Genomic DNA, 23,499 nt, shown 5'->3' on the forward strand with positions numbered 1-23,499 from the left:
CAACTAAGACAGTCAGGACAAATGAGAGAAGGAACCGAATGTTCTCTCTTAGGCAGCATATACATCAGCTATGATTTATGTCTGCACTCTGTGGCTTATATGGACACTCCAGCAGTCACAGGATGATCCTACTGCAGCAACAGATAGAATTGCTCTTTTCCCTTCAGGCCGCTTTCAGAGAAAGAATGACAGGGAGCCAGCTGTTGTCCTTTTAAGACAAAGTTTTACAAGTACGGTCCTTCAACCATCCCCAAAACATAAGGAAACCATGGAAGTACCAGCCCACTTAGTGGTGGATATGGACAGGAGAATATAACATACCTGTCCCAAGACAGGATTTCACTTCAAATAACTTTAAATGTGGTACACAGAGAGACCATGTCTCCTCCTGCACCATCAGGCCCTGCATATGACCAGCAAAGATGTGTCACTCAGGACACTCCTCAGCTTAAGCAAAGGAGAGCTCAGCAAGACTCTGCTGTGAAACAGACATCAAGTTTTTTATGAACCTACTGTTGTCATCCCCTGCCCCTCATCACCACAATCCCTGTCATGAGTCAGTGACCCTCACACAGGTCATTTACCCGGGTGCAAGGGACATTGAAAAAGGGTCATTTACACAGGTGTAAGGGACACTCCTAGTGACCAGGAGCAGATCAGGCTATGGTGACCCTACAGTGTCTACGACTGCACCCTGGAGCCCTTGCACACACGCCAGAGATAAAGATACCTACACAGAGCATGAGGTTCCCATTCACCTCGTACCAGTGAAAGTGACTATACAGCAGGTATAGGGCAAGTCTGTTCCCACTAGATTGGATGCCAGGAGGACTCCCATAGTCTTCCAAGCATTTTTAAAACTGGAATTAAAAATTAAGACCAAATTCTGCACCTAGTTATTTCCTCAGATATACAAACTTTGCCTTTATAATACTGATCTTTTTATTCTTAAACAAGAGCTAAAATGATTTCATGATTTTTCAGGAGTGTTATATGCGTTAAAATGAAAGCAGTATATATGTGCAGAGCAGTAAGATTTGTTCAGAGAAAGTGTGCTTCCATTTAAAAGAGGGAATAAACTGGTGTAAACAACCAGAAAAACCACCCGAGCACTAGAGAAAACAGACACACAAATACTTTACTCCTTTCATAAATAATGTATTTTATTGCATATGGCTATTAAGGAGAGCATCCATGATCAATACAGACTAAATACAATACACTACTCTAGTTCCATTTATTCTGGTCTCCAGCAGCATCACATTTATCCTTATATACAGCGTGTACATTGGAAGACACAGCAAGATAAGTTAAGTCTCTTGTCATATCACAATAGCAAGAAATATATTTAACATCTTGATATCCAGAAACAATACGTACCGAAAAAGAAAACACTGCTTAATAACTGTTAAGGTTATATAGCAAAAAATATTTTAAATTTAAGGTAAGTCAGGCAAAATGTACAAAGACCCAATATACATTGTGAAGTTTTAGCAAACGTAACATTTATACATTTTGGTTCCATTCTGTAAACTAAATTAAGAATGTAAGTATTGCATATGCCTTTGTGAAATATACAGGATAGAGAAAAATTGACTATATCATCAAGTTTTTGTTTTGAAGTTGCTGTATGCATTTTAGCCATTTGTTTTAGTGGCATGATTTCTTAATTGGTACAGAGGGCTACTTGAAAATAGAAGTTCAAAACATTGAATTCAGCAGGTACCAAACTCAGTGCTAAGGGGGGTTTTAGACTGAAAATGTCAAAGGTATGGGTTTTTCTAGTTCCAGACGTGAACAAGCAGCATTTTAGAATGTCTTAGAACCATTTATAGTATTATTATTTAAAAAAATCTCAGAAAGATTAGTACTTAAATTGATTTTAGATCTAATATTGTAGTAACCTATGCATTGCTGTGATTTAAGACCCCCAAAATTACACTGAAAGATAAAGTGTGTCATGGGGTAGGGAAGGAATTAGTTAACATTCATCTTTGTCTTGTAATACAATCCTCAGTTCTAAAAATTCAGCATGTAAGCAGGAAGACCGCATTGCTATTCATTATACTTGTAAGACATTGACTCTCGTCTTCCTCAGAAAAAAAATCCCAAAAGATAATGCATTATTAATAGTGAAGAACAGGTTCCACCTAGCACAATGATTTAAAAAAAGAAAAAAAAAAAAAAGTCTCATATAACTCAACTTAGTAATACTTACATGTCTATCAGAGCAGGCACTGGGGAGGTACCCTTAAAATGTATACAAACTCTTCAACAAATTTATCGAAGGATTAACAAGGTGGCATGACATTCTGCTAGTCTGGTGCAACAGTGGTATGTGACCTCTGTGACGGCAGCTGCCGCATCACTCAGATTTTCAGGCTACTGGATATGTGATGCGCATGTAGCCTTGAAAAGAACCCAGCATAAGTGACTGCAATGGTTCTTCTTCCCTGTAATAATGCCTGCAGCTGCAATGATGCTTTCCTGGTAAAAGGCAAATATCAGGACTTTCTAGATGGCAAGATAATACTGTGTTAATATTAGCGCTTGAATCTGCCCGATACCCATTATCATCCCTGCATTCCTAGCATGCCTATGTGGATTTTTGGTTACAAGAAACGCAGCTAAGAAGAGGGTTAGCTGACAAAAGGGAGCTTGTAAATAGGAGAAAAGGCTTTTGCAATCTGAAGTACCTACATAAACACCTACATAGAGAGGATTAAACAAGTGTGTCAAAGGTACAGAGAGATACCCCCAATACAGTTTGATGTTTTTAACTTACGTTGCTTCAGTTACATATTTTTATATTTTTTCTCTTTTAACTACTCTGAATCCTCCGTCCAAGTCCGATTCACAGAGTTTCATCCCATTTTAGATTTTTCAGTGCCCCAGTTAGGCTTTGTCTGAGAAGTAAACCCTGCAGCTAGTGATTCACAACCCAGCAGCAGCTGTACGCGTTGCAAGTTCAGTAAGGCTGACGACCGTTCTTGAGAGACTCAGCATAGAGATAAAGGAGGTCCTGTCGTACACCAACACCGCAAATCCGGCTTTACTTTGAACTGAGGTAGTACTGTGGTAGGCTTGAAATTATGCCAGTAAATACCAGATCTTACTGCTTCAGCAGGTGTTACAGAATCTCCTAATATGCCGAAGAATAAATACAGTTTGTCTTTGCAGAAAAAGGAAATAAAGGCATTGGCCGTGAGTTAAAGAGGCCGGCAGAAAAGTTCCTACGATCTAAAGAGCATCTCCACCTTCTGTCGAAACAGCAGCAAAATGATACCGTAGATGCCATAGACAGGTAATGAGTTAGGCAGGTTGCTTTCCCTTCCTCCCAGACTTGTTGCACGGTTTAGTCCACAACAGTTAAGTAACTGTCCGGACCAACAATAACAACAACAACAAAAAGTAAACCTTAAGCAGCTTCAGTTACATTAAGAAAAAAAAAAAAAATCCAGAACAAAACAAAAGGTATATGCTGAGCAGCTTCTTTGAATGTTGTACTCTGTTGTTTGAGGTCATGGTGAGAAAATTAACTCCTTCACTCTGGAAAGAAAAATGAAAGAAAGTCAATAAAAGCTGAAAAAAACCCCAACATACTTATGACTTAAACAACACAAAAAATACCATAGACATATTATTCAGAATGGATTTTCATGGGAGAAAAAAAAAGCTATGCAGTAACTGCTTTTATATCTGTATACATCATAAGGTATTGCAGAGGCAATAAAGGGAGTACTCCCCAATCCAATACCACCTCGTGTTTTTAGAACTTTTCAGCTGTGGTCCTTCAGACCAGCAAACCACAGGAGACAGAACTGGTCAGAAAACTTGCCACAAAATCCCCCCGTTCAAGTTGTGTCCATCACTGCAACAGTGGAAAGGCAAAGGGGTTGCAGAAAGTAGGTACAAACTCAACTGCTTTTTCAGTCAGCTGGGTGTTATCAGAAGCTGTCCATTTCCATACATTTAAAACAAGTTTCTTGAGACTATATTGTCTTTAGGGAAAGAGTTTTCTAAAAACATAAGCAAAGTACAGAAAGAACCTTATTCTAATTTCTTATTTGATTTAGTAAATAACTATTATTCCAGAAGTAAAAAAAGGGGGTAGGTATGCAAATAGAAGGAATCTTCTCCAGATCACTGACTACAAAGTTGCTTTAAACAGTCAAGGTGAATTATGCAGTAAAATAGAAACTGATTACTAAATGACCTATCCTATTTTACAGAATGTAGCTAACTCCTTTCGCCGTGTTTTGACACTGCAAAGGATTAACGGATAGTATGTGCCACTGCCATGAAGGGACATTACTGTATTGATTAACTCACAACACTAAGATGGTTTGTTAACATGGTCATTAAAAATAAAAATTTCTTTAGTATGCTGCTTATGGTGTAGTTTTTTCCTGTTTGCTATAATATTTGGAAAGTAGCAATGCACAAACAATAGTGATTAAAACACCAAGACTGGAAATTATACATGACAAAACATCAGCATTTCAAAAGGTGCCAACCAAGTAGTAAATCCTGACACAACATCAGGCTGCAGCGTTGTAGTCATGCTAAGTACTATTAATAGTGTCTAGTTTATTTAATAGTTTATAGCAAATTTCTTTGTTGTATGCCATTGTGCCCAAGTTAGATAAAAAATTTAGTCTGAAGATGTATTACACAAGTTTTCCTAAGAAGTCAAGTTATTTGGAATACCTTGAGAAATAATACTGTTACCTGGAAAAGTCTATAAAGGATATAACCCATTAACTTTTACTGTATTCATACAAGAAGCCGATATTCCTGTATGTTTTTCATTCATTTGGGATGATAAAAATAACATTAATTATAATGAAACTTAGACGTCAAAGTAAACATAGTGCTTATCTGTGAAAGTTCCAATCCATATAAGCCTCTGACAAACCAATACAAAGGCTTTTCCTTCCAGTCTACACAAAAACAAAGGTTGACATATCTAGGCATATATGTGAGAATTGCCACTGAATCTCTCAGAGCTAAGGCTTACTTAAGGAATTAGTCTGGCTGGAGTCAACTGGGGCCACTACATGATCAGATACTTAGGACATTACTTAGGATTTTATTTCATAACATAGCTTGAGATGAATTGCCAAGACCAAAAGGCGGGCACCTCGTTGCCCTCATCCATTGCCATTTACTTGCTGCCACTTTTTTCATGAGAAACTAAGTCAAATCTACCCTTTCAATCTTCAGAAAATGAGCTTTCAGTGTTGGGAGGGTGTTTCAAAATAAAGAATTTCAAGTTCAAGAACCTGAACTGGTTTATGATGCAGTCAAGGGAGCCCCAAAACTGCCATCACCATCCAGTGAGGCTGTGTGGGAGAAGGTGTGGCAGGATGGATTGCCCTCAGAAGGGAGCAGAGATCCCTCATATGAGGAAGAGCCACCTAAAAAACCGCTTTGTTCCAACTTTTGTTCAGGGAAGCAGGATAAATGCATCATGAAGGCAAACAAGTGTTTAAAGATACGTGCTGACCCTGTGTTATAGCTTTCCTTCTCCAAATGGAAACCAACCTGACAGCTAAATAAAAATCATGTGTTTAGATGGGGAAATCAGAGGAAGGTATTTTTATGCATGCAAAGAACACAAACAAGTGTGTTTCCAGAAGTATGTCAGCTGAGGGCAGTCATCAGGGAGGATTATTAGCAACTGAGGAAACCTGCCATTGTTCTTATAGCACTACAGGTGCTTTCCAGCCAGAATTAAACTGAAGCAGGTGAAATGTCTGATGCTTCACAGCACTTCCAAACTATGTTCATAGGGTTTTGTAGGTGGACCATGGGACTGTGGACACAAGCCTAAGAGCCTATGATGCAATAAACACATCACCCAGTGAGTCTATAGGGCTGACCTATAACTCAAAAACTAACCCAAACATAGTCCTCAATAATGAAACAATTTCCTCTGACTTCAATAAGCTTTGAATAAAGTTTCAAATATGCTTTGAATCAAGAAAGGAAAAATAACTACTTGATGCACATAATAGCAATGTCAGCTTCAGAAGAAGCCTACTTGCAAGAAATAAGTTGCAAGATCCATGACAAAGTGAAAAAAAATAAAAATTACATCAATAATCACTGTTACTTTAGTGATTAGCATCTTTTAATTATTTCAAGTCTCAGGTCAACATTCCACTTACACAGCAAGTTACACCAGTACACATTGTCTTTATCCAGGAACTAAACAAAATTCCTATAGGACATGAATATATTCTTTAATAACCTCATTCCCCATGGGCACGCACAAATCAAAATACAAAGTCCATCACTGTGTCAATACGGAAGCTTCCTCTTCATTTTGGGCTTTATTAAGAAAAGCATCCATGATCACTGATGAGCTTCCAAAACTACTTAAAGTCATCTGATTCCACCAGTGCTTCTTGGGGAATAAATCAGACTAATAAACACACACACAAATGGCTAGGAAACTACTAAATACTCAAAGACTTGTTAAATATACTGTGAAGAGAATACGCTTGGTCAATTAAAGTAGATCTAGTCTGCTTATTAATTTTCAAAGTCAGTAAGCAATGAATACAAGTTTTCTTAATTCCTAAAAATAATTCTCATCTGCTAACAAGCACGCAGGCAGAAACAGCTCTTCACGTGGCTCATGGCGAAATACGTCGCTGGTTATTCATAACCAGCAAATTTATTCCACTGGCAGCACGACTGCCAGAGCAGATCAGGCATCGGACGCAGAACCCCCAGCTCTGCCACGGGCTTCTGCCCTGACTCCAGGCAAGTCACTTGGGGCCTTTGTCCCTTTGTTTCCCCTCCCCACACTGCCTGCCAAATCGATTAAGGCTCCGATCCCGCTAACTATCTTTTCCTGGAAGAGCAATCCTATTGATACAACCAAATCTGGAGGTTAACAACACGCACGTCTGCGGGCACCAGGCCAGGCCATTAGACGGCACAGCCCAAGGAACCGAATCCCACCCGCAGGGAGATGCCTTTGGCCGCCCTCCAACACCCGGGAGGAGACGCGTGGCCCTGGGCGAGGCAGCTGGCTGGCCAGAAAAGGCAAGTGTCCCCCCCACCAGCAAGCTCCACTGCCCTCCCTACCCTCCTGCGCCGGGCACACACACCCCCCCACACCGTAATGTCACAAATTTGGCTGAGCATCCCAACGCGAACGCAGCCTGCCTGCTCCCCGGGACACGACCAGGGAGGTAGGTGCACAGTAGGAGCCAAATCCTGACCCGGCTGTGACTCTCATTAAGCAACTTAATTAATACTATACTTCATATTAAGTACGTAGGTAACCCTGCTAAAGATAACAACTCATGTGCTGAGCTATGGCTCTCCACGAGTAATTCCAGGGCATGTGAGCTCCGCTCAGTGGGACTGCTCGTACCAAATAAAGCCGAGCTCGGCCGTCATCACAGGAAAAGGTTTCAGTCTGGGCTTAAGCACTCACCTTCCGAACACCTCGCAGGAAAACATAAGGTAGTATGCTCTAACAGTTTACAAAGCCCGTGAATAATATCCATCCAAAGTAAAATGTTTCCACATTTGATGGGAAAAATGAGTTAAACCATGAAATGAAAAAGCCACGTTATTATTTCTTTTTAAAGAAGTCATGGTTGGTCATAATTGGAGACATGCTGCCCCAAGTAACTAGGCTCTTTTGGTATGTTATTCCACTAAGAAACAGTACATAATGTTATTTAGAGATGTCTGTTTTACAAATATAGAAAAGCAAGCATCGGGTCAACATAGATTCTTTATGACTGATAATAAAAAAATCACTGAATTTCTTTTAAGCAGTAAAGGTGGGATTTTGCAGCCACAGTTATTTATATTAAAATGAGCTTTATAGTACTTTTGTGTCAAACAGGTAAAAATTGTAACATCTTGAATTGCATTGAGATAACCACAGGGAAAGATACTACCTTCTAAAGTGGGAAACAAAACACTAGGTTATCTGGAAAAAGATGCTGCATATCAGGACCTGCAAGTACTTTTTTTTTTTTTTTTTTTTTTTTTTTTTTTTTTTTTTTTCCCCTAGCATACACATGAGAGGCTAAAACATTCATCTGATGTCATGGACAAATCCCCACAATTTATAGTAAGTGCCAACTTTTATCCAAATGTACTAAAAATCAAAGCAAGCTGTATTTGATACCATACATTTACAGTACTAACACTTACTTTACCTGCAATCTTACACTAGAGCTTAAGCTGCTGCATCTACAGTAGAAGTACAGATGATGGTGAGGGCTATGCTTAGTTGATTTCAGAATTTGATATAATTTGTGTTTCATATCATTCTGTCAAGGTTCTTGTAAATTTTGTACTATGAATAACTAAACATTAAAATGTAATTATGTGGAAAATAAAGGATTAAACTTACAAATGCCATTATAATGAATTTATAGCTAAAGTGCTGGTCCAGAAATATATTTCCCATATAAATTATAATAAAAATAGGCACTTCAAATTTAAAATTAGGGAAGCAGACAGGCTCATTTTTCCAGGATTAATTTAATGCTGTTGCTATCTCTTAATTTCAGAGCTACAGCCACTGTGTACTATTAAACAAGTTTGTATAAATGTGATTTAACCCCATGATTAGGGATAAAATAAATCAGACAGAAAACCCTCAACGTAGTACTATCTGAAATTTGTTCAGTTATTCTCTCCCTTGCAAACTGGGTATACATCAGTTCAAAAAGGTTACATTAAATTAAACAAAAAAAAGCTGCTTTATCTGAGCAAACAAAATGCTATAAAAAAAATGCCAGTCCTTTTGGCCTTCCATTGGGAGGTTGTAAGAGGGACAGAAACACACACACAGAAGCAGTCGTGGAAACTGTACAGAAAATCTGCCACTGTCTGTGGCAGCCAGCCAAAGAGCCACTCGACAGTCACATGCACAGGATTTGACTATCATGAAACAAGTAGTCACGTTCTTGGCTGATGACCGTTATCCTGCAACTGGAAGTGCCTCCCACCTTACAACCACCACTCCCTTCCTTTATCGGTGCAGATTCAAAACCCAGCACCGCAAACGTGGCCTCAATTAGGCGGTTGGCTTGATTTTTACAGCTCCTTCCACCACACCACTAAGAGAGCGCGGCTCTTCCCAGGAACACTGGGAGCAACACGCAAACTCCAGCCACACCGCTTTTCACACAAAGTGAGGCTGGAAGTTTCTTAAGAGACAGAAGTTTTGCAAAACAACATGTTCACCTTACAAGTGATGAAGGGTGAGGGAGGAAGGGATTGGTGACCAACACACTGAACTACCTACCAACCCCATCTTCAGAGACACAGCAAACCCAGCTGAATTAGCACTACACTAGGCAACACTCGGCTAACCCCTGCCACCCCCAGTGAGTACCTCTATGTCTCTGACCCACCCACCTGTGAGGAGCTAGTCATTCTAGCTCCTTATAGTCAAGGAGAAGAAGCAGGAACTTTTAAGCGACGATTCTTCTGCCCTATTTCACGTTAGGCTCAGATGAGTAAGGGTTACAAAAGACCTCCAAGTCTGTGAGGTGTATGACTTGGTATTCATTCTAGAAGCACAGACCATACCTTTTCACATACCTTTAACAATTGCTGGGAAGTCAAAGGCATATTTGTCCCTCTTTAATGACTACTGATATATATTAGAAAAGGGCAACAAGGTCCAACAAGAAAGAAGAGCTCTTCTAAGTAGAGCTCAATATGCTCACACAACTGCCAACTGAAATGCCATCAATGTCAGCGGACCAGTTTCAGGCAGGTAACAGTGAGGGAGGGAAAGTATAATCAGACTTCTAGTTAGATCCACAAGTGAGAACCTGACTGCCATTCTAGTTATCAATGGCCAATACCAAAGTCCAATAGTTTCTTCTGGGCCCCTAGGTTATGCCACATGCCAGAACACACAGTCTTAGAGTGCTCTCAAAGAGCTTAAAAACATGCGTTTTCTCTCTCTCACCCTGGAGAAAAAGCAATCTTTTCCAGTGATTAAATTGAAGAATTATTCATATTAAAATTTTAAATATTCATGGGAACAGTTGGATGAGGACTCGTGTGAGTTGTGGGAAGGCATGTTCACTCTCCCTTCCCATTACAGTAGATATCTAATTATCCCATGAAAACAGCTTCAATAAGAATGAGCAAGAGCACTCTATCAAGGAATATATGGCTAAAATACGCTAGGATTGGGAAGGGCGGAAAGACAATTGAGATTTTTTTCAGCCAGATAGATACTAGATGCTTGTCAGTCCTGGGTGAGTGCTCCAGCCACGTAAATATTGTGGGCAGGGAACAAAAATACTTCATCCAGTCACTCTTTGAAACACTGATCCCTGGCTCCATCATTGCCAAAAGGGTTAGGCACCTAATATCAAAAGAGGTTTCTGGTTTACAAAGTCTTTATGGAGACTAGGGCATTCCTCCATCCTAGAAGAAGACATTTATCTTCCAGTGAGCACCATGTTTTAAAACACAAGGCTCTTTTCAACTTTCACAGTCAACTACTCACCTGTTTTGCAAACTGACTTTCAGACTGCTTACCAAGGAGACAAACACCCCTGGCATTACATACATTCATTCATGCACCTAACCTGGCATCTAAGCACACTGAATGTTAGGCTGGATACTGCAGCTTTTGGAATTTCAAGTTAGGAGGTATGTCCAGAGACATGCTGCTTCTCACGGAAGAGACACATGGGCAGTCAAGGCAGAGAAAAAGAAAGCAAGGAAAGGCTAAGAGGAACAACCTGGCATGCATGGGAGGGCAATCTTTTCCCTACTGCTTTCTCTTATTGTCACACTCTCACTTAAAACTCTGAGCATTTAGTAGTAAGACAGTAAAAGGTTTTAAACAATGATTTTCAACTTCTGTCAATGCTTTTCTAGAAATCTTTTGTTCTCACCATTGTCAGTGTGAATCAGTCAGTAATAGAGTGAATAAAAGACAAAGCCAGGCAAGAAGCTGCAGACTTCATGTTCTGTGATGAAAAGACACCACCCATCCCCTAACCTCCCCAGAAACATTTAGTGAAATGAGAAATACAGCACGGAACAGCTGCACTGAAGCAGGCTAAAGACTCCTCTAATCCAGTTTCCTCTCTCTGACCATGGCCAAAACCAGCTGCTTAAGCTAAACTACAGAAACTAAGGCAAGAACATAGAGATACCTGCCCAAATTCTCATTTAGCTTCTAACAATTTACCTATCAAGGACCTCCTGCATTTCACCTCCCTTCATGGAAACCCTTAGTATCCTGCAGCCTGGAGTTTCACACCTCAACTACAGGGTGCAAGGATAATTATTTCCTTCTGCTTGTTCTGAATATGCCATACATTAGCTTAACGCCCCCAACAAAGCTGAAGTCTTACTTCCCATGTACAGTTAAGACTCAGTCCATAGATCATCAAGTCGTTCTTCCTTTACTCTACATATTCAGACATGCTGCAACAGGAACTGCAATTCCTCTGTACAGATGTTTCCTATCTACAACCTGAGAGCACAATGGAAAGGCTCAAAAACACCGTTTCCAAGCATTTCTATACAACCCTGCAAAACTGGGATGAAAACCCCTGTACAGCTGGTCAACGCTTTCTACAGGATTCTTGTGAGAAGAAAAACTATGCTCTATGTTACCTGAAAAGGTTTCTAACCACTTTGATGGGAAATCAGTTGCACTCTGTACGTAGAGAGAGGCAAAAAAAATATTCTCTGAGAGAAGAGAAAAAAGTATCCACATATGTACAGTGTTTCTCTATAAAGGTCACTACTCTATTTTGGCCATTTTACTTACAGTCTGCTCTTTAGGACAAAAAAGAGGAGATAAAGAGGTATTATTTTTTTACATTATTTCTTAATAGGTTCTCAATATTTGACACAGTGCCTACAACTTATTTTCATTTTAATCAAACATTTCTCAGTAAGTCTACACAAAGATCTTTTTTTCCCCCTCATTTTTTTGAGTTTTGTTCTGTCCAAGTTTAAAGAGGTTTTTTTCCAGGAGACCAGGTAAGGATCCTTTTCTCTTACTGAAAGAAGAATAAGCTGATGTATTTTGGCTAATATTGCTTATAAAAACAGTTTACTTCCTCAATTTTGTAACTTTTGAAGTATCATTACTGAGTCATTAAACAGCAACATTAATCTTGTTGCATATAATATTACCCCATTTTTTTTTAAACTGTCTCAGTTCAGAGTTAATACAGTAGCACAAGCAGGTTAAGCCCTTAACCTTTTTGCTTTATTAATTCCACTTAAACAATAATTCAAGCTTCTATATACAAACGTTTGGATCAAAAAAAAAGTAAAATATTTCCATGACTGAAGTCAGAGTCTCCTTATTTTAAAGGCTTTTTTATTCTGTAAACCGGGCAGTTTATATTGCTGTTGTTAGAAACCTCTATTAATGAAGCCTATAGTTTCAGGCACTGTACATGCACATAGGCACAATATATTTTTCTCCTAACCACAGTAAATTAACTGAATAGAATTTTGTTTGTGACTTATCAAATGTATTGTTCCTTTTATCAATGCAAAAAAGAACTGAAAAAAAAAAAAAAATCACTCCAGAAAAGTTCTTGAAAACAAAACTGCAAAAATAATCTGGAAGATTAAAATTGTGAGAAAAAGCTATTACAACAAAACCTCGTGAAAAGGTGAAATTCCTCATACTATCAGATCACTTACAAACCTTTCATGAAGAGGGGGAGCTAAAAGCAAAGCACAGCCTTCCCAGCTCATCACAGGTTTGGGACAGGGCTCCCAGTTGCCGCTCAAGCCATAACCAGCATGTTTTCCTCCAAACAGAGCAAGCTACTCCTCACTGCATTACCTCTGAGCTTGCTCCTTCACTCCATCTGCAACACACCTTAGCACTCACTCTGCTTGTGACACGCAGCCACCAGTGATCGATCTCCATGTTGTGGCTCAGCATGCCACAACAGACACACTACACAACACAATGAGAAACTACCTATTTTCTGTGAATATTTTTTTTTTTTAAAGCCTTCAAAATATTTCTGCAGGAACATTATTTCTCACTGTTTGAATTACAAGTTTAGCTTACAGCTGGTCAAAAACATTTGCAGATCTGTTTCTGCTCATTAGAGTATTACAGTTGCTATTTTATAATCATCTATGTGTCTTGCTGTATTCAGCTGTACTCCTTACCCCAGTGGCATCTGTTAAATGTAATCTATGTAACATACAATGAAAATACATAAATTCAGTACCGGAAATAGATTTAGGTAGAGAGAAAGCAGTCACAATTTAAGATACTCTGAAATGACTATGGCTACACCCGAAATGAGGCAAGTGGGCTCAGCCGACAACCCTGAGGTCCTGAGCTGTAAGCAAGATTATTATGGGAAGCCACCAGAGAACCCACTGCAGTGTGCAGGGACTCCCTGCCTGAGGCCGGGCAGCCCCCCCTAGATGAGTATCAGGGGGGTTGGGAGATGGTGCAAACCTGGGCCGCCTTCTGTCACCTTCCCTGCAGTTAGAAGGGGACTGGAGTGTCCATGCCCGGAACATGTCCCGGTCCCGCAGTTCAGACATGGGATTTGGGAGACAGATGTTGACCAGAACCAAAAGAGTTGAGTTCAAGCAAATACTTTACAATACCTCCACAGAGAATGATCAAAACATCTTACCCTTTTCTCAGGTACACAATGGGGCTATGATCCATCTCTCCAGATAATGTTTATAAAAGTACTGCTAGCCCGCTCATTAATGACCATGAGCTGAGGTCTCATTAACTTCCTTGGGACTGTAGGCTTGCAGCTCACAGCTACGCTTGGCACACTGGAAGCTGTCCGAAAGCCAGATTCATAAATTCAGTGAGGTGCCTTGTCGCTGTTGATTTCAACAGCTTCGTTCACTTGAGCCTTAACACTCACCACTCTACAGCAACCCACTAGAGTCTCCTCGAAAAGACCCACTCTCTCTATCACAATCCTCCATAGCCATTTCCTACTACTTCTTCAATAAACAGACAAACGTTCTAGCAATCAAAGCAAAATGATGTCTCCAAGAACGTTATTTGTAGATTTCTTATTTACAAACTGGATTGTGTTCTCCCTTACACCAAATGCATTTCTTAGAAATGTTAGAAAAACAAAAAAAAACATTTTTATGTTGCATTTTTAAAACAAACAGGCGCACCTGTAACTTCCTGTTCTGAATTTAATCTTGAGATGAATTAGCATTTCTTTCTGAAGCTGATATGGATTGTATTGAATACAGAAGCTAGTATTATGTTAACACATAAAAGGAGAGGATGTATTTTTGTCACATAGGCATCATAAATATCCACATATCACTCCTGGAGGTTAACTGATACTCTGTTGGAATGGAAAGGTAAAAAGCTTAGTAAACTGTTTAGAAAAGTAATTTTGGTGGTTAAAATTTATCTTCTCAGAACACCAGTTTCAAAACTGGAAGCTGGTCATAAAATAGCCTGTGATAGCAGAAACCATATAGAGTAATTACCTCCTCAGTCTTACTCATGTTGTACTTTCTTTCTCAAGCAAGAAACACAGATTATACTGAATGAATTAGATTGTTCCCAGCTCCACCGGATGCGCCTTGAATCCTCCCCATCTAATACTTTACTGCAGAAATAAAGTGAAGGAAGCCCACATTCATTAGCTCTGCAACAACAAACAGATGCTAAAGCTTCACTTGTAAGAAAGGCAGCTAAAGAAGGTGAATACAAAATGCCAAGTTTTACGTACCCTAAGGAACAAGAATATCTGAGACATGCAGTGAATCTCAGCTCAGAAAATGGCACTTATTTCATTGTTTTTCAGCCGTGAGAGCTGTAGTACAAAATGTTACCTTTCCCAAGAAAAAAATTTCTTTGTTAAAAGATGAAAAATACCATGCTGTCAGAGCACAATGCTTTCACAGCACTTTTCTCAAAAATTCAGAGACTTTTTAAAAAAAAGACCAAAAATTTAGCAACATTTATGTGCACTGTTGCTAATTCCAGAGCAAGATGCACTTCCTTCTGTAATTACAAGAGCTCACAGTAAATATTTACACAAACAGAGCTGTACTGTACCATTTCACCAGTTCTGTTTTTTCCTCCTCTCCCAAGTGCTCTCACACAGGTGTCTTTGTTTTGTTTTGTGTCTCCCCTGATCTGTTGCCAGTAAATATGTTTATTAGCAACCAATGACACTTAATTTTCTTAAAAAGGCTCATCAGTACCTCATACAGCATTTTTGAGCAATACATTTTACTTATAGCAATATATCTGACCACATGCCTATAAAAAACTGACACTGTCATCTTTTTGAAATTGTATTATGTTGCCGGGACTGTTTCTATAAAACAGATTAAAACCCATCTTTGTCACTTAAGATGTGATACTTCAGAGTATTTGGCTCTAGTCCCATGATGCTCAGAAGAGAATTCCCCTACACTTGAGGGAGGCTTTCCAGTACATAAAGACCTGCGTGTATTTTCTCCCATTGCCAGCATCCCAGCTCTTTAAAGCTGCTTAGGACATCTCAGATAGGTGTGATAAACACTTCAGGACATCACATTAAGGAGCTGTAACTTCTTGTAGGATACCGTGCAGTAGGTGAGACTTTATAAAGTGAAGACAGTGTTCTGAAAGGATGCTTTGCGAAGAATGGAAAAGGAAAGATGGCAGACAACACGCATGAAGAAATACTTTTCAAAATACCAGCATTTCCCCCAAGGCATCTGCGCCTTTAAAACCCCAGTTTGCCTCAAGTGCTAAGGCCCTGATAGCACTGCCTATGTCACGTATTGTGACTGACCAGGAAATATATTGAAAAGCATTCAGCCAACAGTGCAGCAGCTGCATAGCTAGAGAAAACACAAATCCCTTTTAATTTCACATTTACTGAACAAGTACAATACATCATCAACTAACTAGGGTACAGTCCAGGTCAGGCAGGAATACTTAGCTACGCCAGCTGATCCACATATGAATATCAGTCTCATTTCAAGCCCTTCTGCTTAAAATAGACTCCACACGGCAAGTCTGATTTCACAAGCCACAGACCTCTGGAAGTTAGACGTTCCATTTATGCCAAGCATATAGGCGCTCTCTATAGTCAGGAAAGACAGACTAGTGCCAATCTCCAAGTCTGGCTTTGACCAGCCTCTTTAATATTTAAAGGTCACCTGTTTCCTTCTATTGACTACTTATGGAAGCCAGATCCTTATTTTAAGAGGACTGTTTCAGTAGGCTCCTACAAGGTGCAAATGAGGTGTCTACAGACTGGGCCAAACCTCTCAGTTCTACTTAAAGTGCAAGAACACTGGCTGGATGAAAAAAAAAAAAACACCATATATGCAGAAATCTAAAACAGGAACATGAACCCTTAGGACATACTGGAGACACTTGTGCTGGAATCTGCAACACAGAAGGCATTAAGCAGTTTCACTCAGAACACCTACATTAAAGTCCCCTAAGATTCTGAAGTCCTGTGGTCATCCTGTGGCCTAAGATGCCTTTCTGCCTTTTAATTATGCTCTTGTGTCCATCACACCAAAATAGGAGACCAGCACAGCTGAATTCCACAAAACCTGTCAGGAAAAACCACAGATAAATGGTCTACTCTGTAATATCCTCCCTTGGTTTGCAAATAATCCCACCATGTCTGTACTAAACAATCCTTCCAAAACTTTTCTGCAGCAATCACAAGATGCTTGTTCACAAGGAGGAAAAACCAACCAACCAACCTGAAGCACTAGTAAAAGGCACAACAATTTTGAGAGCGTCTTCCATTTGGATGCCTTAGTCATTCCAACTATCATCAATAAAGTCTCTTAAGTGAAAAAAAAAAAAAAAAGTCGGATCTATGTTTGAAACAAGAGACCACAGGTACACTTTTCCTATACAGCAGGAATAAGACTTGAGCAAAATCACGCATAAATTTGCATAAAACACATATAAAAGAAACCTAGCATGAACAGGCTGTAAATGACTGGTTCCTTCACATCGTAGCTTTCCAAATTACAGTCCACAGACTACTTTATACTGTATCAGAGGTCATTATTTCCTGTAGCTATTTTTAATTAAAGTACATTGAAAAAATTAATTGAACTAATTAATTATTACTATTCCAGAAAGATATTACGTGGTCACAAATGGCCCAAAAACGGACCCAAGACAATCCATGAGAAAGAAGAGAAATGGTTCCAAGCCTCCCTATTAATATCTCATTGCTACTGTGAAAATCTTGGAAACATCTGTGAATGTAAAAGTTCCACATTACAAAAGCAGGAAAGTTTAAGAAAGGTGCCACCATATACACCACGACTAACACACATACCAGGAAAAAAAAACTCCAGTAGCATCTGATCCAATAAAGAAACAGAATTTTAGACTTAAAAGACAGATGGCAATGCTGTTCATTCCAACAGTTACAGTCATAGCCTCTCTATGCTGTATCCTGCACTAATATGGGTACCACTTGTTTCCAATGTTTTTCCTAAACTAAATCACAGAATTTGGGCAAGTATTTCCTGCTCTTAGATTAACTGACAATTACTGAATAGAATTCTTTTCAGGATGAGACAACAGGCTTTTTTTGTAGCAAATACACTTTACTCCCTTCTTCCAGGTACGAATTTGCTTTCTTTGTACCTGATGCAGTTTGTATCTGATGAGTTAATATATTTTGAGACATACCAAAATGTGAAATGTTTGACTACAGAAGCAAAATTAAGATCTCACTCAGGTGCATGCACATACACACAAGAACACAGCTACACTAATGACTACGATAAAGTCACCTCACACTCCAATAAAACAATGGGTTTATATGAATCAAAAAAGAATTAAAAGGTTACGAAGAAGAAATTTAACATACAGTTTCAATAAAAGACTTATCTACTGTTTTGCCATCTTCAGCAGAACTTAAGAGAACTTTGCCTCCAGAGTGGAATAAAGAAGAGTTGACTGCTCAAGTAGTCCTTTACAAAATGTATGGGAAAATGCCTCAAGAAGACAAGCAAAAAAATCAGTGCCTGATAAAGGAGCTGGGATCTAAAGCAAACTAACATCTTCAGAGTTAAGATACCTGACTAAGGACAAGATGTCTACACTTCATTCAGCAGGGTGGAGAGTCTAAAGTTGTCTCCTACACATCAATCCTCCAAAGAGCTCACTATTTCCCAGGTACTGTTCTAAAGTCTCGGCACTCTTTTTTTAAAAACAAAACAAACAAACAAACAAAAAAGCCCCAAACAAACAAACAAACAAAACACCCACACTTCAGCATTCTGCTTTTCCTATGCTTTCTTAAAGAAACAGAGCAAGCTGCACTATAACAGCATGGAAATGATTAGTAAAAATCAGTAAAATTATATTCTTTGATAAAGTAAAAATACGTAGAATAAAAGCCTGAGTCTACATGACCAAAGATACCATGTAAATAACTCTCAATATGTTTTTTAAAATAGTATGGTTGAAATGTTACCACCTTGTAAAAGCGACAACAGCCAATCTATGAGTGCAAAGAAAATGGAAAACATCTACTGAGGAGTGAGAGGAACAGAAAATGTTGCAGTATTTTCTCTTAGCATGACTACATGGCATCCACATGGCCAGTATGGGAAGTTTAAGCTTGCCATGTTTGTGACCAATGAAGCAGACTCAAGACTTCAAGAGTCTTCTGGGAGTCTGAAATAATTCCCTAAATGATCTCTTGCAACAACCCCATCAAACAGCAGCGTGGTATATGAACATCCCACACAGCTCATTCACAGCACAGGCCAGCTCCCTCTGCATTCGGGCACACCAGTTTGACCATGCTCACTCAAGCTGCAAGATTTAAGTCTACTGTTTCCACTTCCTAGCATAGTCAAGTATACATTTATTAAAAGAAAAATCCATCAATTTATTTCTTGAGGGCTGAATTCAAAAATCAATAACAAAAAGTCCAGCTATTTCACTACTATCAAGTTCTGACTTTTTTTTTTTTTTAAATAACAGATCGACTGTCTTACGTTACTGTATCTTTCAAAGCTTTTAGTTTACTGTCACTTGAACATTCATACTAACAGAAAATAATTAAGAGAAGACCTGAGCTAGAAATCACTTAGTCTGAAATACATTGGTGCATTTGTATCTGGAAATCATTCTACTGGCTAACATTCAACAACCGAGTACTACCTATTTATTTATTTATTTAGAACCCATGCAATCTATTATTTATTTAAAAATACACCAGTTACAGTTAAAGTTAAAAGCTCATCTTGACAGGATTTTCATTTGACATTTAAGGATTAAAACAGAACAGCGTAAGAAGTTAACCTTTTTTAGATATCCAAAAGAAATCAGTATTATACTAGCAGTCATTGGAGCATGTTAGAATCTCGCTGGTACTTGTGAGAGTAACTGCTAGACTACTGGGATTATAAAGTAGTAAGTATTAATCATATTAAGTGTATGGCAAATTCTCTCAAGTTTTCTGTGCCTCAGGATCATATATATACGTACATATATATATATGTATGTTTATTCCTAATGCTCCTCCACATAAGTAATTTCTCTATAACTATTGTTAAAAGTCATGACCACTAATTCTGTAACTTCACCGTTGAGGGAATGTGCTGGTTTTGGCTGGGATAGAGTTAATTTTCTTCACAGCAGCTAGTATGGGGGGGAAATGTTTTGGATTTGTGCTGGAAACAGTGTTGGTAATACAGGGGTGTTTTCCTTGTTGCTGAGCAGTGCTCGCACAGCGCCAAGGGCTTTTCTGCCTCTCACCCCACCCCACCAGCGAGCAGGCTGGGGGACACAGCTGGGACCCACTGACCCAAGGGACATCCCAGGCCATACGGCATCATTCTCAGCACATAACACTGGGGGAAGAGGGAAGGGGGGGACTTTTGGAGTGATGGCGTTTTGTCTTCCCAAGTCCCTGTTACACGCGGTGGAGCCCGGCTGTCCTGGGGATGGCTGAACCTGCCTGCCCGTGGGGAGTGGGGAATTAATCCCTTGTTTTGCTTTGCCTGCGTGCACGGCTTTTGCTTTACCTATTAAACAATCTTTATCTCAACCCATGACTTTTCTCACTTTACCCTTCCAATTCTCTCCCCCATCCCACTGAGGACACCAGTGGGGGGATGAGCGAGCAGCTGGGTGGGGCTGAGTTGCCTGCTCGGGTTAAACCACGACAGGGAATTACGTACCCTTGCATTAAGTTATGCAAGTTTAATTCCAAATCCAAACATAACTATTCAAAGTTTTATGCTAAATCAAAACTAATTAATTGTAAAGAATTTTGTAATAAAATGACTTTTCATAGTTCACACACTTTAATATTAATCACCATCAGAAATTTTTATCAATAGTTTCTGTACAAGAGTGTCACAACAAAAGCACAACTTTTTGTTATGTTAACGAGGCAGTATTATTATAGTTATATCCCATTAATTTTGGCAGAAATAATTGCTAAGGACTAAAACCTGTTGCAAAAGATGCAAATCCACCCTACTATAAACTTTTCCAAATGTTTATATTGTAAAAGCAAATGATGCTACAACACAACCAAGTGCAACTGTCATATAGAGTGATTTTTACCTCCACCTTCCAGATCAATCTCGTAATTCCCTTGCAAGAAGTCTTTTTCGGATATCAGTGAAAATTTTGGTTAGACACGTCACCTAACATTTGATTTGCCTTTTAAAGTAAACTAAAACCACTCACTGGCATTTTTGAAAATCTGTATCAGAGAAACTGGCAAAAAAACCTGAAGAAATTCACACACCTTCTCAATAATTCAAGCACTGGAGAGACCACAGTACTTGAAGCAGTCAACTTGGTGATGTAACAGGGTTTTGCATTAACAAGAAAACTGCTGGAGTTGACATCCATTCGTCAATTCTGTTCTTATTTATTTTAAATAATGCTAAAATGTAGCATTACCAATTATTGCAAATAACTTTCTATAGCCTCAGTTATCTCCATCAGTGAAAGCAGTCTAAACCAGCATCATTATTGCTTTCTTGTTCTTGAGCAACTGCTCAACCCTACTGTCTCCTGCATAAAGGTTAAGCCTAACTCCCCCAGAAGACTGTCAGATGTCTTCTTCAGTCAAACCTGTGACTTCTGGTGAGCAAAAGAGGAAAAATAATAAATATTCCTAATTCGCAATTCCATACATTTGTTTGACAATGCTAACCAATTTAATGAGGGGTTAAAATGGACATTAGGACTGTCTCAAACACTTTTAAAATAATATATTGCCTGGGAGGACATAACACAAAAGGCAAATCTAAAACTGCTTAGATGTTATTTCATTGACATGATTTTCCCACTGTTACTGGAATGATTTATTGATTTGTCTTTGACTGAAGAGAAGCAAAGTGCTCTGCCTGAAGTTGCAGTTACAGCGTTGTTCTTAAGTCTACTTTAAAGTATCTGTGAAACAGATTTGGAAATTGAGACCAAATGGAACAATGAGTTTCATGCTTTGCACTCATCCTCATGGCATGTATCAAACAAATTTTACAAAAGCATCAGTTGGAAAAGCTTGCAAAGTTCTTCACTTTGACCCACTGTTTCTAAGAAACTTCTGCTGTTTCTGATATCAGCAGCTTTGCTCCTTTGGCATCACACTAGAGCCCCATTTCTGACCCCTTCAAACAAAAACAGGCTGCTGAACAATGTCTAATCCATGCGTCATGTAATCTTGCTTAATACTCTACAAACTCTGGGTAATATTTGGATAGTTTTTAAATTTAGCAAAGAACATCCCGGCCTACTTCAAAGATACCCTCACCTTGCACAGCGTCCCCTAGAAACATCACCCACACTCATTTCAAAGAAGAAAAGCAAACACACATAAACATGTAAAGGAAATGAACGAAAGATAAAATAATAGATCCTGGCCTAATGACATAATAAAAACATAGAATATTACAAATCAAATGACCGAAACGGGAATGCATTATGCTAGTATTAAAACACCACTCCAACAATTAAAGAGACTTTCTGACTTCCTAACACTGCTTTGGCCCCGTTTACCAGCACAAGACAGAGCCCTGCGCAAGTACACCCGACCCCCTGCTTCCCGCCAGGGCAGACTCTGCTGCAGGGGACTGTGGCAGGGCCAGCTAAACCACACAAGCCTTCCTCCCACTGACACAGAGCTATTAATATAAAGTCAGCGATCACTCCGCTGGAGAAATAGAAAATCCTTTCTTTGAGACATCGCTCACTTTCTGCAGCACCACCATCCTGAAAGTGGCTTGCGCTGCACACACTACCAAAGAGGTCTCGATTAAATTCTATTATAATTCTTCAGTATACCGTCCTGACTCTCCTTCGTAAGATCTCTCAGACCCTTGCTGAAGGACAAATATGTTCCTATTTTGTTTAGGCTGTCAGGCAGACGGTCTCCAATCATTAGCCTCTTGTCAACAGCGATGCTGGGGTAGATTACTAGCGCGTAGTGCTTGCAATGGCAGGTGCATGGCCCTGGGGCTGCCATCTGCCAGGAAGGAAGTGTTCTCCTCTAGGATGCTGAAGAGATTGACAAATAATGTAAACAAAACACTGAATCATTCCTAATCTATGGAATCAAGCTCTTGCATTGCTCTTCTGCAATGTAGATGTTACCATCAGAGGTGGGGGCTTAGGTCTGGGCCTTCCGTTGTTTTTTTTTTTTTTGTTTTTGTTTTGTTTTTTTTTTTTGTTGTTGTTTGTTTTTTTCCCTCTTAACTATTTCTGTGATTGATTTACTGAGATTAAAAAACAAAACAAAAACAAAAACAAAACACAGTCTAAAATAACTTTTATTTAACTGAGAGGCAAATCTGGATTTGAAAACAAACACAAAACCACACTAGTATCAAAGATGTTTATTTTGGAAAGTACTTCCCCACTGTTAACTTGTAATGTACCCCTTTCCAGAGCGCACTGCCCTTCACTGTGCACAAAAACTGGAATTTTTTAATTACTAATTTTGATACACCTGTGCACACTTCTGGGCCATCATCACTGATAAAAGATTGAGAACATCTGTTTTGAAATGGTTTTTTTGAAAGTAAAAAAAAAAAACCTGAATAGTAACAGAACTCCGAGTATTGTCTTTGGTCTTTTGAATTGACTTCCAAAGGGATTTCTCATGAACAGACTGAACATCTTTCCTAAACAGTGCTAGTTTAGTGGCCCATTTTTCACCTCAGCTCTGAGCAATAGCACAACTCCATGCAAGTGTGCACACACTTACCAGTTGCTGTGATCATACCTATTTCTCAGGAAAGTTATTCACTGCAGTCTAACTGGAAGCACAGAGGAGATTACACACTACTGCTGTCTTTGAGTGAGCCCCAAATATGTGTTAGCACTTTAAAACTCTGTGAAGTGTATTCTTTAGGTGAGCCTCTGCAAAGATGTAAGCAGTTTTTACATTCGTTTCTCCGTGGTTTGGATCAGGCTTGTAATACTAAGCCCTAAAAACTTACTTTAAATACAAACACAACCCTACAACTAAGGGATTC

General features: G+C 39.2%; 1 protein-coding gene across 1 annotated transcript in view; it reads right to left on the reverse strand.

The window, feature by feature from the left end:
- Positions 1 to 1,145: 1,145 nt before the first annotated feature.
- IRS2 (insulin receptor substrate 2) overlaps positions 1,146 to 23,499 on the reverse strand; it is a 32,614-nt gene continuing 10,260 nt past the window's right edge. Inside the window, exon 2 of the mRNA XM_042806015.1 lies at positions 1,146 to 3,549. Within this exon, the coding sequence (XP_042661949.1) occupies positions 3,545 to 3,549 (5 nt within the window). The 3' untranslated portion in view covers positions 1,146 to 3,544. The remainder of the gene's footprint in view (positions 3,550 to 23,499) is intronic.

Source organism: Tyto alba, unplaced genomic scaffold (genome assembly GCF_018691265.1).
Source record: "Tyto alba isolate M040663 unplaced genomic scaffold, T.alba_DEE_v4.0 Super-Scaffold_45, whole genome shotgun sequence".
In the NCBI taxonomy this organism is placed as follows: domain Eukaryota; kingdom Metazoa; phylum Chordata; class Aves; order Strigiformes; family Tytonidae; genus Tyto; species Tyto alba.